The sequence below is a fragment of the Pundamilia nyererei genome, unplaced genomic scaffold (genome assembly GCF_000239375.1).
Source record: "Pundamilia nyererei isolate P.nyererei 1_Seehausen unplaced genomic scaffold, PunNye1.0 scaffold00115, whole genome shotgun sequence".
In the NCBI taxonomy this organism is placed as follows: domain Eukaryota; kingdom Metazoa; phylum Chordata; class Actinopteri; order Cichliformes; family Cichlidae; genus Pundamilia; species Pundamilia nyererei.
Window position 1 is genome coordinate 535,609 of NW_005187516.1, and position 21,399 is coordinate 557,007.

A 21,399-nucleotide genomic window follows, 5' to 3' on the forward strand; every position below is an offset into this window, starting at 1 on the left:
GAGGGGGACAAAGGCTTTTAAAAAAAATTATGCCCCAAAATTTAACTTGGCTTTGTATCACTGTTAACAGTAGTTTCATTTTCTTTTATATTTTGTGCAGCACTTTGTAACTACAGGCCTGTGAAACTTTACTTTACTTTACTTTAGCAGGTCTTTTTTTTTTCTTACTGCCTGTGCAATCATCCTTTCAAATGCAATTTTTAGCAAAATCACCTGCCTTGTAGTACTGCATTCAGTCAGCTGACATTTGAGTTTAATCAAATCAAGTCTTATTCAAGGTATTCGCCAAAGAACTGTTCTTTTGACTCCAAATTTCCGCTCTTGTTTCCCTGAATATAATTTTCCTTTCCTTTACGATGTGAATGGATCGCAATCCTGGTTACTACTGTGTTTATTTCTGTAGATCTTGTACAGCGAGATGGGTCTGTGGAGCTGTGGCATCAGTGTGGTGCTTTTTCTCTGTGACGCTGCATATACTGCTTCTATATCAGACGCTGTCAGAGAAAAAGGCACCCAGAGACTTCTTCTGATGGAGCTCGAAGACAACACTAATAGCACTGGCAAACCAAGTAAGTAACAAAGTAAACAGTAACCTTTTATTTCAGTGTTATTCTTGTTTGAGGGGTTTAATATTCTACTATACCTAATCCATAGGAAATGTTTTGGGTTCTGTCTTGTTAGATTTTGATGAACCAAATTTTTTCCTGCAGAGACAAACAGCTCATTTGAGAGCCCAAAGGTGGAATTCTCCTATCTGGCTATAGCGTTGGGCACAGTCATCACCCTTTCACTCTTCATCGTGTTGGTTGTTAAGTTTCGCGTTTTACATCGCTTTCTGGCCAGCTACAGACACTCCCTGCTCCAGGAGTCGGATGGGGCGAGCCAGTACGGTCAAGAGGACATGTCTTTCCCTAACAATGTGTCCGGTAGGATGGGAGTAGTCAGAGGGACTCAGCCCGGGTTGGATGATGACGACGATGGCTTCATTGAGGACAACTACATCCAGCCCGGTGAGAAGCACATGCCAGAGGGACAAAGAGAGGATGACGAGGTAGAGGGCACAGATGACAGCGACGACGATCTTCAGTTCACTATAGGGTGATTAAATAAATTTTTCCAAAGTGACCGGTTTACAACAAAAATAATGAGACTCCAAAAGTTGATTCTGTTCATCAGGACGCAGCATTTCCATAATTAAAGTTTAAAACTTTTGTGCCTCATGAGCCCTTAAAGAAGACAGGATTATAAACTTGACAAGAAATAGTAAATCAGAATTTCTTTCTTTTTTGGCCTGCTCACATTGCTCATTTTGAAACCCTTAAATTTATTATATGACCCCCAACATGGGCCCCAACCTACTTACTGAACAGTAAAGTTTTTTTGACTGCAGAAACTTCTGAGCCACGCAAATGTTTTGACCAAATTATCCGTTATTATTAGATAACCGACCTTAAGAGGGGCCAAAATTAATACAAAACACATTTAAAGTGCTGCATTGACCTCTGTAATGTTGACTCGTTGTGCAATCAGAATACCTTTGATTTTTTTCTTTTATGCCGTGTAGAAATTGTTCTTAAAGCTCAAATGTTCTATATATCGATATGGATTCACATATTACACATGCTGTGTATGTAACTCTACATGGAAAACATTTAAAATTACAACATTCAGTTTATTTGCTAATAATGATGTTAATGTTTATATCCTGCTAAATGCTATTTGTTTTCACACATGCCATTCAATTATTCACCTTTAAGTTACCTTTAAGTTTTTTGTTTTTTTATTACATTTCTGCTAACAGTGAATATCAAAGAGTTAAACAACTTCACACTCACACATCTTTGTTGTAGTCTGAATGTTTGTTTGTATGAAATTACTTTTTTGAACATTCACGTCTTTAATAAAGTCGTTCTTACTGAAATTACAACACAGCGATGTTTTGATCTGATGTGACATCTGCTCTTTATTTACAACTATAATCAGTCAGACACAGCATAAATGAGCCTTCAGACAGTACAAAGGAGGGAAATATTCGCTTATCAAATTACAGAGCCATTGTTGACAGCAGCCTATTGTTCTTGTAGAAATGATGTGACTGTACTGCAATGATGGTGTTTAGAGCTCAGCAGTCAGTTTTTATGGTCATGGAAAACAATAAAGAGAGTGGAAAGAAAATCTGTGAAGACTTGATTTGGGTATTGACACAACCTCCTCGGTTCTACTATTAGTTCCTTTAGCTTTAAACCACTTCATCCAGTCTCAGATATTTTAAGTCCTTTCAGATCAGGCTGGTCCTGCTCGACGAGGTCTCTCTCCTGGCTTGACTCATTTGTCCTCCAGAAACACTGAACACACAGACAGCTTGATTCCCTGTCCTCCTCATTCTCCTCATTCTCATCCTCCTCCTCTGCTCCCTTCTTCTTTTGATGTATGCCAGCACACTATAGCCCGCTACAGCTAGAGACATGCCCGTCCCTGCAGCCATCAACACCAGACCAGAAACCAACATTTCCCTGCTGTCGTGACCTTGGCTGCCGATGGTGGCCACAAAGATTAGCACCGTCCCACACAGCATGACTGCCAGCCCTACAGCTAAAATCAGCGCGGGGTCGGCCCTCCCACCACTTTTCAGCTGGTCGATCCGACGCCTGCTGCGCACGCAGTTCATGTCCTGGATGGCAGAGCTGAGAAGCTGCTTGAGCAGGACAGCAAGTGCCAAGAGGCAGAGGGTGGTGCCCACCCCTAGGCGCCATTCCCCAGATAGGCTTGTGGTGGTGGAGAGGAGCCCCACACCACCAAGGCCCAGTCCGAGTATGAGGGCAACAGAGGCACAGTAGCACAACAAGGAGCGTTGTGGGTCTCTGGACCACCATAATTCCACTTGATCTTCCAGGATACGTCGCTGTATAAGCCTAGGGTCCAGGTAGAGGCTTGAGGACCGACGTATGGGGTAGTAAAAGGTCTCCATGTCAGGTATGGCACAGCTCAGACAGCCAAAATCAAAGACGACACCTTAAATTAGTGTGGAGAACATGGGTTGATTGTCAGAATATTAGAGGACACAGATTTCCAAAAGCACAAGTAACTTTTCTATGTCCCATGACTGTACAGAGAACATGCTGTGCTTCACCCCCTGTAAACACTTACTCACTTGTGCTAGATGAGTGTCTTGTATTGCTGTCCATCCATCTGCATCCCATCTGAAAACCTCAGAGAAGTCAGCGTGAAAGATCCCACAGTTGTTTGGTTTCGTTGTTTCATTGTGCAAAGAAAGTGATCTCTGCCTTGAGCAAAAAAGAAAAAAAAGAAAAAAAACTGCTATGAGGAAAACTTCCAGTATTTCAGGTACTTTGCTTCATTTGTTGACGTTGGTTTCAGAGATGAAAGTGGATGTAGATACCAAAAGTGTCCTGGGTCAAACTGGAGACAGAAGCAGGGGCTCCCACAGTGTGAAACTCCTGCAAGCAGAGAGGTAATGGCAGTTACGTAGCTTGTGCATGTGTCGTTTCATCAAGGCTTCATCACCACAGCGACTGTACTCATGTCACAGATCGATAATCTGTGTCCTCTTTAGAGCCCTGTGCCAGGCAGAACAGACACCAACTTCTCTTCTCATCACACGGGACCAGCATCTTGTCAAGTTAAGCAGGAAAAAAGACTGGTCACAATAGTAGTGTTGGATCATGGTTTGGACAGAGATTGGCGACACTGTCCACCACGCTCCATCACAGACAATGGGCTGACCGATGAACACAATGACTGTGCTGCAGAGGGTGGGTGATGGTGTGTGGGGGACGTGGATGGGTGTTGCGTTGCTCCTTTGGAGGGCTGAGTGATGTCAGTGTGCACTGATAATGGTGTTTCTGTGATCCCAAGGATAGCGTCACTCAGACACTGGGCTGGATAGGTCTCAGTGAATAGTGTATCTCCTCACTGAGGTGCTAACTAACCTGGCCATCTCATCTATTTCTTACACACCTGGCAATACTGAACATTATCCATAAAACCATTTCACAGGTATATTTCTTTTCTTTTAAAAAAGAAAAAAAAGGTATATTTTTTGCTTTCCTGCTCTGCCACCTCTAAAGCTCAAAATAAAATGTTTTTAAAAAAAAGATACAAGGTGTGGTTTTATTACTATTTAGGTGGCTGTGTGTGCTTAAAGGAATAGTCTGCATATTAATTACTGGGCTTGGTGCTCTTACTGTAGGTAGGTTTTGACCTTTGGACAGAGCTTGGCTAGCTAGGTTTTTACAGTCTTTGCTTAGCTGTCTTATAGTTGTTGTTTCCCATTTAAGATGTAAAACTGTTAAAGTTGTAACAATATTCTCATCTAACGCTTGACAAAAGCATGTAAATGTTTATTTAATAGCCAAACAGGCAAACTTATACATTTATCTCTCAGATATATGGCATAGGAGAAGCTAATAGCATCCACTAGCTAGGTTTGGCTTGTGGCTAATGCAGTGTAGTGCAGCGGTGTATTCTGATGCAGTTACATCTAACATAATTAAAGATGCCCCCACCCCCAATTGTTCCAGTGTAATGATCTTGCTTTCATGTGTGTTGACTCAGTGACAAGTGGCTGAGGCTATAATGGAGTCACTGCAGGGGCGCTAACAACTAGAGAGGAAGTATAGATTGAAACAAAGTTGAATCAATATGAGTTATGAAGGGAAAAATAAACAAACGAGTTTGCTGGTGTTAGCATGGTGACCTTTGATTTACTAAAATTCATCTTGAGTCATTTTTATTCTATATGAGCAATAAAATATAAATAAATCAGCTGTTGGGAAAGATGGATGAACTTTTATTTAGATTTAGATATTAATTTCTTCACAGAAATATAAACTCTTAGCAGCAGTGTATATTTTATGCACTTTTGGAAGCTTTTCAGTTTAATTCCAGTCACAATGGTGAAGGCTGGGTGACACTGGTTGCATTTATAAATGCATCTGCTTGTTCAACTTCTCCATCCAGAGAAGTCAGCATATTTACTCAGATATACCCATGCAGCTGTCTGGAAACCCCTGATGGACCAGTCGTTCTCATGACCAAAGTACTGAAACCAGTACATAAATGCCACTTTCTCCCCCTAGTGGAGTAATAAGGTAATAAAGTAGACCCTATTTCAATTCTGAGGTTTTACACATCAAAAATTATGTTTAAAAAATTATCTGGTCCTTACCAACTCTTAAAATTAGGTAAATACAACCTCAGATTAATAACAACACAGGGCACCATACCATTATTTATTTACCAAAAATAAGTGTAACCTATGATTCAGTAGCTTGTACAACCACCTTCAGCAACATTAACTTTAAGTAATCATTTTCTGTAGTCATCAGTCATCCTTTACAACATTGTTTCAGTTTGTTGAGATATGTGGGTATTTGTTTATACACAGCTATGAAAGTCCCTCCGATCAGGGTGAGGTCTGGAATTTGACTGGGCCATTGCAACAACTTGATTCTCTGCTTTTTTGTCGTTCTGTTGTAGATTTGCTGCTGCGCTTGGGATCATTGTTCTGTTGCATGACACAGTTTGGGTCAAGCTCTAGATGTTGGTCAGATGGTCTTATATTTAACTCAAGGATACTTGTGTATATGTTACGTATGGCCCAAAATGGCCTCCGTACAAGAAAGTAGTAAGCTCTAATATTGACCAGTAAGGAACCCCCACACTGCAATGGGGTACACAAGATTTATTTTTTTCCTCAGAGTCAAACTACTGGCTGAAGACACAACTCTGGCCAGGAGTCCAAGGCCCAAAGCCACCACGGTCAGGGTTGTTAGCCTGGTTACAAACAGGGGAAGGTGGTCACTTGGAAGAACAAGCAGCCAAAAACATATCAATCCTGCATCTTCCTCAGAAAGGTTTGCCACCCACCTTTTCAAGCCCGGTGTCGTTCAAGGGTGGCTCTCCACATTAAATCCTGGGGCTTCCACTCCCGAGCTGAAACTTCCCTAAACTTGGCCAGTTTCCTTTCCATGGGCACGGAGAGTCTCCAATCCAGTGTTTTTCCTCCCAGCAGAGCCACACAAATCCTAATTAAAATGAGTCCTCCCGCCAACATCCTCAGATTATTTTAAAAGCAAAACCAGGCCAGGTTAAAAATCCTTTCCCTTAGAACAGGGGTTTCAAACTCAAATACACAGTGGGCCAAAATTCAAAACTGGAACAAAGTCGCGGGCTAACATTAATATTTATTGAAAAACAAAATCTTCCTCCAGATATAAGAATGAATCTTTTCTTATGGACTCAAACAAGTTTTGCTGAAAAACTGAATATGGAACAAGCAAAGCTTAATACTAAACGATATATATATTAGCTGCATAATACCAGTAGGCCAGCTCTAATAGTAATTTGGTATGGCTTCGCGGGCCAAATGTAATTAGGCTGCGGGCCAAATATGGCCCGCGGGCCAGAGTTTGACACCTATGCCTTAGAATGTGCACACTTCACCCTGGAGTCTCAGAGGCTTCCCTGCTAAAAAAGCCTTCCAGTTTCCTCTCCCCTTTATAGAGAATGGTTCCCTTCCTTCCCAATCAGCTGCTCCCTGTACTCAACTCCAAATACCTGGCAGCTGGACTAGAGTAGAATCTCCACTCCTCACGCCAAACACAAAAACCCCCCCACCAAAGTATGCGATTAATACAACACCCCCCCCCCCCAAGTAATGCCAACCCAAAAGTTTAGTGGGGGATTCTCGCCATTCTTTTCCACCATGCCATACTCCGCAACATATGCAGAGGAGTTGACTCAATGACTGTAAGATTCCCAGATGCTGTGACTCCAGCTCATCATCCCTCCACCACCGTGCTTGACAGTTGGTATGAGGTGTTTGTGCTGACACGCTGTGTTTGTTTTGTTTTGTTGTTTTCCAAACTTGGTGTTTTTTGTGGCCTCATCTACTTTGGACTCATCTGTAGAAAGTTCATTGTTGCAGAACTTTCATACTACCCTTATCTGTATACATCAGTACATCTACATTTGCCCGTAGTACACGTTTTTCTGCTTACATGTTGTGAAGATCAGTGAAGTGTATTTGATGAACAGCATCTGGGTGCTACTTACCCTCTTAAGTAGTAAGTACATACTTGGTTTTCCACACACAGCTTCTGAATTTTAGTTCAGTTTTTGCAAAATCAATAATATGTGCAATATGGCATGTTTTGTAATTTATCTCAGGTATATTGACCTAACTTTAAACCCAGATAAGGACAAGATGAGAGTTTACTTTCATTTTGCCATGACTGTATCTTTAAGAAACCTTTATATTTTATTGTAAAAGCTTGATTTTATGCCTCTCAGATTCGTATTTATTAATGAAGCTACAGTTAGTATAAAAAAAAAACATTCCGATGTCAATAGAGGTGATTTACCAGTCTGTCCCCACTCAATGTGATTCAACCGCAAGCTGGCAATTAATGCACTTGTACAGCGATTTAAATACAGCCACTAGGCGGGACATATTGATTCGCAATAATTACCCTCACTGTTAATTACTCTTGTAGATTTGATGAAACATCATGTAGTCATAGTTGTTCGGTGCCAACGGTAGGGCTTTAATTTCATTTTTATTTATTTGTTTACTTTAATATGATAGAGAAATCAGTGTCTATTTATTTTAAAATAACCTCCACCAAAGAACGCCAAAATTATCAATTAAGCCAGCAATCAGGCAAAGCATGAAAATATTTGCACTAATCATTGTGACAGGTTGATATGTATTTGGCATGCTCCTGTACAGCTGGTGAATGTGTATTTGTATGTGCTTGTTTACTGTCTGTTCTGCCTTGTGACAGAATAGCCTCGACAGTCATTTGCCTGCTGTTCTGGGAGTGACTCCAAAATTCATCAGGCTCAGAGAGAAAAAAACCGAATGTTGTGAACTAACGGACAAATCGATGAACAGATGTATGAAAAAAAAACAGGCTGCATTATAAATTCTTCTGCATAAAATACACAGATGAGCCACAACAACAGCAACAACCAAACCACTTGTTTAAGATTGTGTGGGCCATCCTCATGCTACCAAAGCAGCCGTGACCTTTAATGGGCCTCACTGGATTGAACTTGTTCCAGTGTATCGCTTGATCACACACAGTGGTTTGGATGCTGGTGCTCAGTCTGTTTCAGAGCAGCTTTTATGGTGTGACAGAGCACAGTAACCTGGCCACTGATGTCAGAGGGTGCCATGGGTGAGTGTTACTGGTTTACAACATTAGTGACATATACAAAGCAGCATTCACATCAGCAGCAAGCAGGACGTTGCATTATAATGTGATAACATTATTCACTTCACGTGTCTGTATGGTTAATATTGAGGTTGATACTGTCTGAGTTTGCTTTTCATGCTTTACTGAAGGAACCTAGGATGTCATCCAGGCACATTTTTGTATTAAGTGTCTCTCTACAATTATCATTTGGGCAATTATTAGAAAATCTGAAAGATCAAAGCTACATATTTAGAAAAAAAAAAAAGCCAAATCATGCTAATACAATAAAGTAGAGGAAAACTTTAAAATGACAAGAATGTCAAAGGTTGTAAATATACTTCAAATAATATGCAGTATGCTTAAGACTCCACCATATTTCATACATTTTAAGAAAAACTCAACAGGCTTCTAGTTAAGGCTTAAATTTTGCTTTTGTCAATCTAATAAACACAACATGTGCGTTTTGCTCTAATGATACCACAACAGAACAGTCATGTTTAATTTAAGTGTTTGATAAAAGAGTATGTAACGTTGTTGTGGACAAAGATCATCCTGCAGGTGGCAGCAGCCTCCAGGTTTGGAAGCAGTCTGAGGGTGCCCACATTAGAAGGCTGCATATGGGGTTAGATTAGGGATGTCTAACTCTTTGTTGTTAATAGGCCACCAAAACCTTGCAGGCTTTTTTTGTGCCCAAGGCAGCGCGTTTGTCACCTGTATTTAAATGCAACATAAGCACTCAAATCTCTACATTTAGCCCAAATTAAATACAGCCTTACTTACTTAATAGATACGCAGGCATAAGCATATAAATGTACTAACAACATTGATAAAAATAAATGTAGGGACTGTGAAGAAAGCCAGCCTCTGTGGATGTAGGATTATTGTAGTTATAGTTTATCAACACAGATGCAATAAACTGTCTTTTTAAAATGCTTTTTCATTTCTGACACCTAAAACCTACAGAGTGACAAACTGATAAATAGAATTGCTCCACCATCTCATCTGCTTTTCAAATAAAGGACGAATACAGTCAGTCATCATGTCACGGGTCATAGCTCCTCCTTCATGTTATTGTGGAAGATGCTTCGTTATGACTCTGGTTGCATGTTTGAGGCCTTTGGCGTATTCAAGTATAGTTCTGGACATTACCCTGATGATAGTGTGCAATAGATAACAATTGGCTATTGCAAAAAATGCTTGAAAGTGTGTTTCATTGGAGCAATTATACAGAGACCCAGGTTTTACACATTTACTCTTTAAAGTAGGAAGATTTACTCTGAGTGAGGAGGAGGGAAGAATTTAGCTCAGAGACTTAAAAAGGGATCTCAGTGTATGGTTAAGATTATGGTGAGGGGGCTGTGCAAAACCCTGCAAACAGTTTCTCGTTCATGGACTCACTTTGCTGACAGGGACAGCATCAACCAGTGAGGATGAACTAATCTCACAGTTGCAGACCGCTGGGTTAGACAAACAGCATCACTGTTGCACTCTCCCTTATAGGCTGGTGAGCGGTAGGCGAAAACAAGAACAAACTTGACTCTCTCATCTCTCAACAGCAACTGCTAAGGTGTTCTTGAGTAAGGTACTTATATTTAATTGCTTGAGTGCTCAGAGGCCAATCAGTAGATAGTTACACTGTAACCGAACCATGAAGCCTGTCAATGCAAGATGCTACAGCTGAGTGAATGTGGAGCAGAAAACTGAAAAAGGAAAACGTATGCCTGCTCAGCAAATGTCCCCTAAAGGTTAATTAAATAAGAAATGCAACAAGAACCACACTACTTACTGAAATGCTGCTCACACGACAAGCTGTGGATTTCTTAATTCCTTGACTGTGCGAGAGGATGATGGCGGCTTCTCCAGAATGTAGCAAATCCTCCAAACTGGCTGCTGTGACAAATAAAAGGGCCAATTTCTTGACAACTCATGACACAACGAGGCTCGCACAAACCTTAAGCATACTGAGTATTTTGATGCTGCTTATAAAGTTTCCAAAATTATGCACCCTGACAGTGAGGAGATTCAAATAACCGATAATTATCTGTCACGCATGACTGATGGGGATGCAGTTTGATCTGACATGAAATTGTTTACAGACAAGAGACTTTGAATATACCCTGATATTTCATCTAGTGCTACCAGCAAGTCAAAGAAGTTCAGGCATCCAGTAGTGTTTTTTACTCCAAGTAAGTTGACCAGGTCTCACAACATGATGCATCCTTTTATGACGTTTCTGGATATTCCTCCCATACAACCAGCAAGTTGAGATATGTATGATATTAGCTGATATCTCAACAATTGTTGGATGGAATACTCTAAAAATTGTTTAAAATAGGTAGATTTCGCTCCCAGATTTGAAAAGTGAAGTCAGTGCATGAGCATCCTACACTGTATTCCGCCTAATAGTGAGCAAAGGGCGACTCCAGTAGCTGACTGTAAGCCTGTGAGAAAAAGACCCTAATGTGCCCTTCATTTATGACCTCAGTAAACACTTTCCGCTTGGATTTAAGTGCACAGTCTCTAGTAACAGGTCTTATGTAATACTGCATAACATTCATTTAGTTAATTATGGGTAATTAAAGCACCTTAAGCTTTAGGGTGGGTAGCTTGTGATTCTAAAATAAAAGCTGCCATATTGTTATGTTACATGAAATGGATGAAGGACGTGTACAGTAAATTCTTTCCTTGTCATGCCACTATTAATAGGTTCCATTAATGGAGTGTTGATCAAGTCCATGAGACCAAGCCCTGTGTGTAGTCTTAGACATTAAACTATCCTGGACAGAACATATGAATAAAAAAGTTGTTAAAATAGGAAATTGTATCTCAGTAATTAAAAGATATGAAGATTTTTGTACACTAAAATTGATCAGGCAGTTACGTGGTCATCACTTATTAGTATGATTCGGTGGTATATTGGCTCAAATTAAGAAACAACAAAAGAACAAATATTGTAACAATGTATAAATGTCTGGTTAGCTATAAAACATATATTACTTTATTCTTCATCAGAACTGTTATTGTTACAAAGATTCCAAACATTTGTATTTCAGTCTAGATAGACATGAATATACCACCAGACAGGTTACAGGAGGACCATTTTTATTAGCCATAGCAATTAAAAGAGCAATTTCATACAGGGCTATGGAGGAGTAGACGTTTTTGCCAGACAGATAACAGAAGAAACCAGTAAAACTGGATTAATTCTTTTTAAACAAATGTTACATTAAGTTAAACCAACATTAAGCACAAACTAAACTAAACTAAGCCAACAGCCCACACAAAGGTTACTGAGGACCTTTGTGAACTCTTGTCTTTAGAGCAACTAAGTGTTTATACTATGGCTTATAGTCATAGACATTTGAAAAGGAGGTCAAAGCAGTAAAAAAGCATTTCACATATTAAGATATGCAAAATCTGTTCTTATATTAGTGCTGATTGACAATCTCTCACTCTCACACTCACTCTGATATGCCCTGCCTCTTTCCTAATCCCCAGTTTGCTAAAAGCATTTTCATTTAGTCATGACTCACCCCTCACAGCAAATTGACTGTAAACTCAATTTACTTGGAGCTGTCTCTGATGCATGAGAATCAAATTTGTAACTACATCAAAAGTCTGTTTGTTGTACTACAGCAATACCCATTGCTTTCATTTCATTTTGAAGAAGCCATGAATGAGAACACATACTGTTCTTTAAGTATGGTAGGTTTGTGTCAAAGTGCAAATCCACAGTTTATGAACTCCACAGTGTGTTACTGTACATAATGAACCATTATTGCAGGATGGTTATAATGAATCCTAGCTACTCAAAAAATCAGGAAATTGTATCGACTTGCTTTTCTGCATCACTAGTCGCAGATAAAACTCTGAATTTGGTCAGGTCAGGAGTAAACTAATATCATATTCACTTTTGTTGCTTCAAACAGCTGTTCAGCAACATCTGTGTTATTTCCTTTCAATATGCTCCTGCTGTCTTGCTCTGGCTGGACAATTGCTGTGAAACCATGACAACAAGTCTTAACTGCTACATTTTTCTTTTCAGTGCCGCGACTTTTTGACTGTGAACACAACTGCTTGTGCAGCTACACGACTGTTTATGTGTGTGCATGTATCTCAGTGTGTAAACTGAGAATAGGAGGGATTAAGTTATCCTTGAGCTTATCTCCATTTAAAATGAGTGATTATGCTGTCAGTAATGGTCATGGCCTAGATTTGAAAGACAGCCTTTTTTTTCTCTCTGGCTGGGAGCCACTAGACCTTGTAAATACTACCAATGCACTTTTATCTGTCACAAATATTACCTCATTGTGTTTAGTAAGAGTAATAAGTGGTACAGGAGCCTATTTCTCTTGGTGCTACTTTTAGAAACTCCATAGCCTGCAGTTCACCTTAGCATTTGCAATTTGCATATAGATGATACTCATATCAAATTATTGCTCAGGGGGAGTATTAATAATGGTGATGTTGAATAGGATGGTGTACTGCACAATAGTGTGTTAAAGATGTTGAAACAAGTGAGCTCCAAAACATTGAAATCTGCCTCACTAGGACCACAATGTTTCACATGTTTCACCTCCCTTTGCTTTCCATCAGCCATAAACTGTTTCCCCCCTTTCTATTGTTTAAACTTTGACGGATTTAAGGATTTGTTACATGTGTGGAGCTCTGGCTGCATTGTGGAGGATTTTGAAATTATACCCAAAACTGTTTCGAAGTGAACACAAATACACCACAGGGATGCAAAATTGCTTGACCTCTTGATCCCTACCAATCTGCTCCTGCTAGTCCCCAGCAGTGTACCACTATTACCTGTCTGTCATGCTCCAAAATTGATTTCACTGGCTCAGTGGGTATGACATGGGCAGCTCTCAGACTACTTTCACTCTCTTTCTCACTCATACATGCCCTTGATTAGCAAAACTAGAACACTCAGAGAAAAAAAAAGGCTTTGATAAATGTGCTACATCAAAATCTGTTACACATTTCAACAGGAAAGATCATTTGGTTCATCCCTCCCCCTGGTTGCAGCGTCTTTGTTCCCAGCAGGTAAGTTCCATAACTTACCAATACTTCACATAGCCAGAAAAATGTCCAGAAAAGCCAGAAAATAATGAGGGATCTGAATGAAAGACTCAAAACAATAAAAATGCTTTCTTAGAGACGCTTTCTTTGAGCAACATATATTTTCAAGACATAATAATAATAATAATAATAATAATAATAATAATAATAATAATAATAATAATAATAATACACACATAATAAGCACTGCATTTAGCACAACCATGAAGGAGAGAACCAGGAATCACCAGGACTCAATATACTGATCGAATCAGCCAGATTAGACTCTTACTATGGAGCAATATGGAGAAACCCCCCCAGTTTGGCCTGAATTTATATATGCAAACATGTAATTATATTCCCCAAAAAAGACCAACTATTTTTTCAACCTATTTTAAACCCAGGAATGCTCAATACTGAAATAAAAAAAATTGCATATTTGTATTTAACATTTGTTATGAGCTTAGGTTTATGGTGTTATTTTGAGCTAATCACACCAGAATCACACCAGCGTTGGACTTGTCCCATCACCTAGTCATAATAGCCCAACACTTATTTTGGTCTGTCCCCTGTAGGCCAATGTTTTTTCCCTACTCTAAAAGCTGCACAGTTGGTATCTGTAAGTTTGGTATGGCACAATTCTTACACCAGATATGATAGCTGAGATAACCCTCCTGTTTATCCAAGTTCGGGAGTTGCATCAGGAGTAAAATAGCTTGTGACCCCTTCAGACATGGGGCTGTATCTCCTCCCAGGTTGAAGCGGGGTTCTTTAACATGTAAGGCAAGCGGCAAATTGTATTGTATTATTATTGTTATTTGTCCAAATAATGTTAAAAAATTGATTTTTCTGCCTAATGTCACAAATACTATTTAAAGCATTATGGGATAAGAAAGCACCATTGCAAAGACAAAAAACAAAAAACAAAAAAAGAACTGCCGTTTATTTCTATTCTACTCAACTTTTTTTTTTATTTTTTAGAAAATCTGCCTTCAAAGATTTCATTATTGTATGACATTGCGATCTAGAGAGGCAAAAAAAGTTTTTAGTTACAGTTTTTATTTCGCCGCAATCGCAAAATAAACAACCACACATAAAAATGAAGATACCACAAAACACAAGCAAAAGATAAATAAATGCATCTATTTTTAAAGTAAGCTAGTTCAAGAAATTTGCCTTAATAGTTTGTATTATTTCATGCCTTTGGTCACTGTCCTACTGTATCGCATTGTGTAGTGTAACTGTCCCCGCCCCGCGCGCTGTCGTCACGCGCCGGGTAGCCAGTGAGGCGGAGGGAGGGGGAGTTTCACACGGCGGAGAGGCAGGCAGCGGCGTCGCAGCGCTACAACAAGAGCGGCTCTTGGGCTTTGTTTCGTGGATGTGAATGAGCTCCATCACCTTCTCCAGAAATGTGGACGGATTTAAGGATATTGCTACTTTTTAATTTGTTCGTCCTCAGGCTTCATTTCACAAAAGGTCAGTTGAAAATTGTTGCCCCCCTCTGCGCGCGAAACGCTATTGAAATAGTAGATAAAGGCTGGTGTGTGATGCTGAGCTGACTGGAAGCGCTCTCTACTCGGCGCGCGCGAGCGTGCGTGTGATACCAAGAGAGCAAAAAGGCTAAAAGGGACTACTTTCTAAAAACAAATTAATGCGCAAGTGTGTTGTTTATTTCACTTTAAAAATGTAATAGGTGAGGTTTCAGGATAGGAAAAAGCCTCTGCGTGTCTGTCATGCATCTGTCATCCATACTGCATCAGAGGTAGTAGCTGTAGTAGCACAGACTGACTGACTGACTGAATCTTTGTCTTTACGTTTGGAAGAATTGAGTCGTGCAGACCCTGGGCCTCTTCTGAGCCCTTCTGTCTTTGAACTGTTAAATATCCTGGGAAAAAGGAGACCGCTATCTGAAAGAAAGCATGCACCATGACGCCTCTAGCCCTTCACCCAATTGACCTGAATGAAGACTGAATATCAATTAGGCATTCACTTGCAAATGACAGTTGAACTAGCCTACAAGAGATTACTGTTATATCCAATTGTTGCTCATCCATCTGGACTCTTATCTCTCCTTTTGTTTTTGTTTTTGTTTTTGTTTTTGTTTCTTGCAGCCACGGATGAGTGTGAGGATGGACAGTTTCAGTGCAGCAACAAAAGGTGTATACCGACCATCTGGAGGTGTGACGATGATGACGACTGCTCAGACAACAGTGATGAAGAAAACTGTCGTAAGTGTTAAAATTAAAGGAGAAATAAACACAGATTAAATATGTTAACTGTGGACCTGCCACGACTAAGGCGTTATTACACAATAACATGTTAAAGCATGATGAAAATAGACATTAACTATATTAATGATTATAACAGTGCAACCCCTCCATCCCTGCTTAATCATAAAAACATCCCAACGTATTATCATGAGGATTAGTCCAGTCAGTGTGATCCTAACCATCAATAGTACTAGAAAAAGTTTAGCTCTGAGTATTCATTAGAGCTAGTCTTTCAATTTTGATCACGATTCGAGTGTGTGCTTCAGCCTGTGTATTTTAAGTTGTGTTTTCTTATTGTGTTAAAAGTCATGAACCAGAAAATGAACCCGCATCCCTCCCAGGTTTCTGCCCTTTCATAGCTTTAGATTTTTTTTTGCTGGCTTTGCTATCTTATTAGGATTTTATCAATTTTCTTTCTACTCACGCATTGTTCACAACGGCCCTGATTCCATAAAAGCCAGCAGAGTTTACAAAGACGCACAAATGCAATCATGCTTTGAGTGAGGATGTGTGCGTTCGCCTCAGGCTAAGAGCGCGTGCAGGTGATTTCATCCCTTCTCCTCCTATAAATAGAGCACTCAACAAGCGTGTTTTCCTAAAATGCGGGTTGATTGGGTGGAACCATTTTCCAATCATCTTCAAATGAAAAGCTGTCCAGGTGAGGGACAGACTGCGTGGTGCATCGCTCCAGTGCACAAAGCTCTGACAGGTATCTTGGATGTGTTGTTCTGGGTGGAAATAATAGAATTCTGCTTTCCTTTTTGACAGCAAACCAGTGGCCTATATTTTGAAAGAATGCTCGTGCTGAAACCAGTGAAGTTGTGCCAAAGCTGAAGCCGAGATTTGCGTGTTTGCAGTGCAGCTTCTTTTGTGTCTGGGTTAATTGTGGCTCGGGAGAAAATTCTACACCTCCCCACGCGATCTCATAATGCATACACTCTCTCTTTCTTCTCATGCATCTCTCTGTTTTTATGTTTTCTCTCTCTCTCCCTTTCTCTTCCACAAAACTCCATCCCCCACACAGACCTGTTGTATACAACCACCTTATACTTCCTATGCGCGTATGGAGGTGTTTCCCTGTTCTTTCCTTGCTTCTCGTCTCCGTCCCAGCAGGACGTGTCCTCAGGCACGCAGAAAAGCAGGTCATTTGGAGCCTGTTTGCTCCTAAAACATTCATGTGTCACTGTTTCAGACACGCACACGAATTCTGACGTTTGGAGAAAAGTGATTGCTCTGCCAGGCTTTATTTCCTCTGTATTTCTTTCATAGGAAATTGTTTGTGGGTTTATTACCCCCTCGTGTGTTTTCCATAAGGAGGAGCTTCTGACACATTTAGGGTTTGAGTGAAAACACTCCCTCTGAAAGCCTTTTAAGCTGAGACTTACTGTCAGCCCACCATTTGATGATTATGACTGTAAAGCATTACATGTTGTTTTATTAGAGAGCGGTACATGTGTGGCCTTCACTCTGTGTCCATCTCCTTTTCCTGTGTGGCCTGCTGTATCTGCGTGGGCAGGCGCTTGTTTCCCTGAGCAGAGATGCAGGGTTTCTGTACCCGCTTCTCTGTAGTGGGTGATCAGAGAGATGCTAAGGATGTTGGCTGTTAAAATTGTACTCCTCTGTACTCTGACAATTGTTAAAGAATGATTTACTTATCTTTGAGTCATTCTCACAGGTTGCCTCTGTAAGCCGTTTTTCTCTTTCTCCATGTGAAAAGACAGAAGTCAGCCGGTGTTAGGCGGTGAGGTGAAAACCTGTACAACATATGCTGCGTTGGGGGGAGAAGGTGCTGAGGATTTAGCTTGTAAATACAGCAAATCCTGTACAGAAATGACACCGCTGGTTCTCGTTGGCTGTGAAGCGGTAGCATTTTTTAAATTAAGTTTCTGAATGGCTGAGTGGATTGTCTCACTTTTTTTTTTTGCTGAAAATATAATATTTCATAACACAATGCCAAGCCAGATATTTCAGTGACTGAATGTGTGCAACAGACCATGGTTATGAAATATGCTGACAGGAAGGAGCTGCAGCTCCTTATTTGTCATGCCAGTGTCACTTTCTTTCTAACCTGACTGTCGCTGGCAGAACAGGTGTCTAAAACACACCAGAATTTCTCATACCAGTAATCTTTATGCACCATTGTGCTTCTCCATCCTTTACCCTGTTTTTGTTAACACCATCCCCCACTAGTTCACCCCCGAGACTGCAATCCCTATCACTCAGTACACCGCTACCATCCCCCCATTATCAAACTATTCCCCACTGACCGTTCACTCACTGCGGGGAACCATACATTCATACATGCATAATTGCAGTCCCTAACTATGTACAGACACAAGTATGGGCCAGACACATGTTAGAATAAACAGAATCACATGAGTACTAATGCATGCGCACACTGTATTTTTGCAGCAGAGAAGTTCAGTCCATATATAAGAAACTGTACATTTTGTTTACTGGTTGCATAAGTTCCTGGGTGAGGATGAGACGCAAATCCTCCCTCCCTCTCGCTGCATCTGGAGTTGACAGCAGTGGAGGCAACAAAAGAATTCCTCCTTAAATTCTTAAAGTCCAATTTGTGCCGACTCTGATGCGAAGTCGGCGTTTAATCCTCGTCCTGATTATAGCAGCATATCGCCCACTTGCCATCTATCTGCGCTACCTTCAAAGTCCAGAGTGTCCGCTTGACTCTCCTCTCATCCTCGGATGTGATAGGAATCTATTTCATTTGCATTCATGAATTTAACATTCACACCTGCAGGGAGGCATTTCACATCGCCACGTAGCGCTCAAAGTCTTCTGTTGTTTTACACCGCGATGCAGAGTCAGCAACAGGCTGCATGCCTCCTCTCTTTGTCTTCTCTTAGTTAATAAACCTCCACCACTCCCTCATTGCCACACTCACTTTTGAATCTGCCGGCACTCCTCCAAACCTCCCGTAGTCATTTTTTTATTTCTTTGTTCTAAAGCCTTTCGGTGGATGCAGATTCTCTGCTATAGTGTCGAAACCACAGGCCTGCTAACACACCAAGTTTCAGGAAATTAAGAAGCCTCTGTTCAATGCTTGATAAATGCTTGTTTAAAGCTCTATTAAGAGTCCTTAGAACTCACACATCTGAGGCACACTGAGGTCCTTTTAATAGCTTGAGTGCGAAGAAATCAGTCAATATTTTTTAATATGGTCTACTTCGTGCATGATCTGTAAATTGGTTTTATGATATAAGAATAGGTAAGATTATGTCAGTCAATAGTATTGTTTTTTTATTTGGCTGCTTGCTAAGTTCTTGAAGGCAGACAGTGCCTCCCCTGCTGACAGAGTATTTTTTGTCATCAATTCAAAATAGCTCACTGGATTTTGTTTTGAAATCCTTCCTTCTTTTTCTTTGCTTTATTATGCTTATGGTATTTCTTTGGCTGCAAATAAAACTATCTGTTAAGCAGTAAGTCATCTTCCGCTTATCCTCTGCATTTTATTTTTCAAGGCTTTCCTCTTTCAAAAAGGGAAAAGTCCTTTGTTATCATAAATATCCACATATCTGAATGCTCACTTGACGAACTATTTTTACATACTTTTTGGAACAACTTTGGCCTATCTACAACATCTTCACTTCTTTTTCTGCACTCACGCAGCAGATTCCCACAGAAAGCTAAATGGACTCCACTTTAAAACTCTCTACAGCCTCATGACTCTCTGTTACTGTTCGGCACTGACGGCCGGTCGAACACGCTTCCCGCCAGCTCTACTTTTTGGGTATTTCCGGCTGTTTTTATTGCTCTGACAGGTTATTTTTCTCCTAGCTGTGTTGACATCACCCACCCAGGCTAGTTGACAGCAATATTTCACAAAGTAATGCCGACTGATCAGACACGAGGAAACAGTTTTGCCACCTGCTGAGATCTACTTGTAAATTCAGAAAAATAATACCATTCTGTGTGAGGTTCTGCTTTGTGTCGCTGAGGTTTCAGGGAAAAAAAGATGCCTTGTATTTTTGGCTTATCAGAGTTAAAAACATTTCTTGAGTGAGTGTGTTTCACCCCACAGTGTCTGAATCTTTTTTGTCTGTGTTCTTTGAAGCTTGAGTGATTGAGTGAAGTTGAAGTGATAGAAAGTGGGAAAAGAAATTATTATGACCCTACAGTGTGAGTCTGGGAAGTTGTTTTGTGTTCCTATCAAATTCTCCCCATAATCTCCACGGCTGTTGTCAACAGACACAGCGTGGAAAGGATTACGCCTTTATCTCTCCAAGCTATGAGGCATTTTTTCTGTCGGGTCTGTGGTCAATTTATGTTATGTTAATTCACAAAGATGTGATAATGCCTCAATTAGTCACCAATTTGAAAAGCTACGATAAAGCAAACGTTTTTATTGCAAAAATGTATGGCTTTTAAAACATGTCAGTTCGGTAAACAAACTGATCTTCTGATCTTTCTGTCTGTCCAGTTGATCTTTTCCTCAAGAAACAAAGTCTGTGGAAGATCTTTGAGATTATTAAGCAGTTGTGGAAGTTGAAAACTTCTGCCTAAAGAAGAAAAACAAAATAATGTTTGTATTACTGCAATAGCAAGTGTTTTCCCATTTTTAAGGAGAATAACAGCAGTAGTGTTCTATTTCCTGTTATGTTGAAAAACATGTCAACAAGTCCCCTGATGCACCTTACTAGAGCATTTAAGAGCTTTATTTTTGTTTACAAAAACAGAGTTTGTATAATTCTTATGATCTTGAAAGTATGAAGGTATAACTACCTTTATTCTTCAACATATTTCTTTAAGTAGTCTCCAGGAATAGTTATTTATTCTAGAGACACTCAAAGCTCTTCTTTGGATGTTGGCTGCCTTTTGTTCAGTTCTCTGTCAAGATGATCCCACATTGCTTCAATAAAGTTGAGGTCTGGGCTCTGGGGAGGACAATCGTTGCTTATAGCGTTCCACTGAATGTTTTTCCATCTAGATATGCTTTTACTGCATTGGCAGTGTGTTTGGGAATATATTAAATTATGAAAGGCTTTCCACATGGTATTGCATGCTGGATCAAAATCTGATGGTACTTTTCTGTGTTTATGTCAAAGTGAGAAACTTAGCTGTAGCTAATGAAGATGATGGTAGTAGCTAGAATTCTCTTAAAGTAGCCAAATGCCTCATGATCAAATAAGTAAAGGACATGAATGGATGAATGAGATTCCTACTGTCCCAATATGCAAGTTACTTCATCATCAATTTTTTCGGATCTACAACAACACTGGCTGAAATGCAGTCTCACAAACTGTGACTGAGCCCCCACTGTGTTTTACAGATGGCTGTGGACACACAGTGTTGCACCTCTCTCCCACCCTCTGAATATACCTCAGCCTTTTCTCCTTGTTTCCGTTGATTAAGAATGGCTTCTTGACAGCCACACGTCTACTGAGACCATTTCTGATGAGGCTTCAGTGAACAGTAGATGGATCAACTGAAAGGCCAGATGCATCTCTCAGGTCCTGTGTCAGACCTTTGATGGATTTTTTCCTGTTTCTCAAGGAACTGATTTTCAGATACTGTTCATCTTCTTTATATAGTTTTTTTTTAAGGCCTGGCAGTTCTTCTGTGGTCCTCTACTTATCCAGGTTCCTAAACAAAACATAAACTGCACATCTTAGCTGTTTGGGAATCACCAAATCAACTAAAGAAATTGGAAAAAAATTGGTGTTTTGTGATAGGCTACTAGTAGCAAAGTGCCTAAAGATACATATAAAAATTGGTTCTAAGTTGTCTGTTATGTGTAGAGACTCACTGGCACATCGCTTGAGTTGTCTTTTCTATGCTTGACTGATTCATAGGTACGTTTTAAGTGATTTGACAAAGAAAAA

The 21,399-nt window shown here is 40.1% G+C and overlaps 2 protein-coding genes across 3 annotated transcripts in view; one reads left to right on the plus strand and one right to left on the minus strand.

Moving 5' to 3' along the window:
• Positions 1-1,959: 1,959 nt before the first annotated feature.
• Positions 1,960-3,715, minus strand: tmem125b (transmembrane protein 125b). The gene is made up of 2 exons (XM_005741913.1): positions 3,152-3,715; positions 1,960-3,012 (listed from the first exon to the last, which is right to left on the minus strand). Exons 1-2 carry the CDS (start codon positions 3,198-3,200, stop codon positions 2,279-2,281), a joined length of 783 nt encoding a protein of 260 aa, XP_005741970.1. The 5' UTR covers positions 3,201-3,715; the 3' UTR covers positions 1,960-2,278.
• Positions 3,716-14,595: 10,880 nt separating this feature from the next.
• LOC102202805 (low-density lipoprotein receptor-related protein 8) overlaps positions 14,596-21,399 on the plus strand; it is an 80,733-nt gene continuing 73,929 nt past the window's right edge. For both annotated transcript variants that reach the window (XM_005741914.1, XM_005741915.1), the window contains exons 1-2: positions 14,596-14,762; positions 15,398-15,514. In XM_005741914.1, the coding sequence (XP_005741971.1) occupies positions 14,696-14,762; positions 15,398-15,514 (184 nt within the window). In that variant the 5' untranslated portion in view covers positions 14,596-14,695. The remainder of the gene's footprint in view (positions 14,763-15,397; positions 15,515-21,399) is intronic.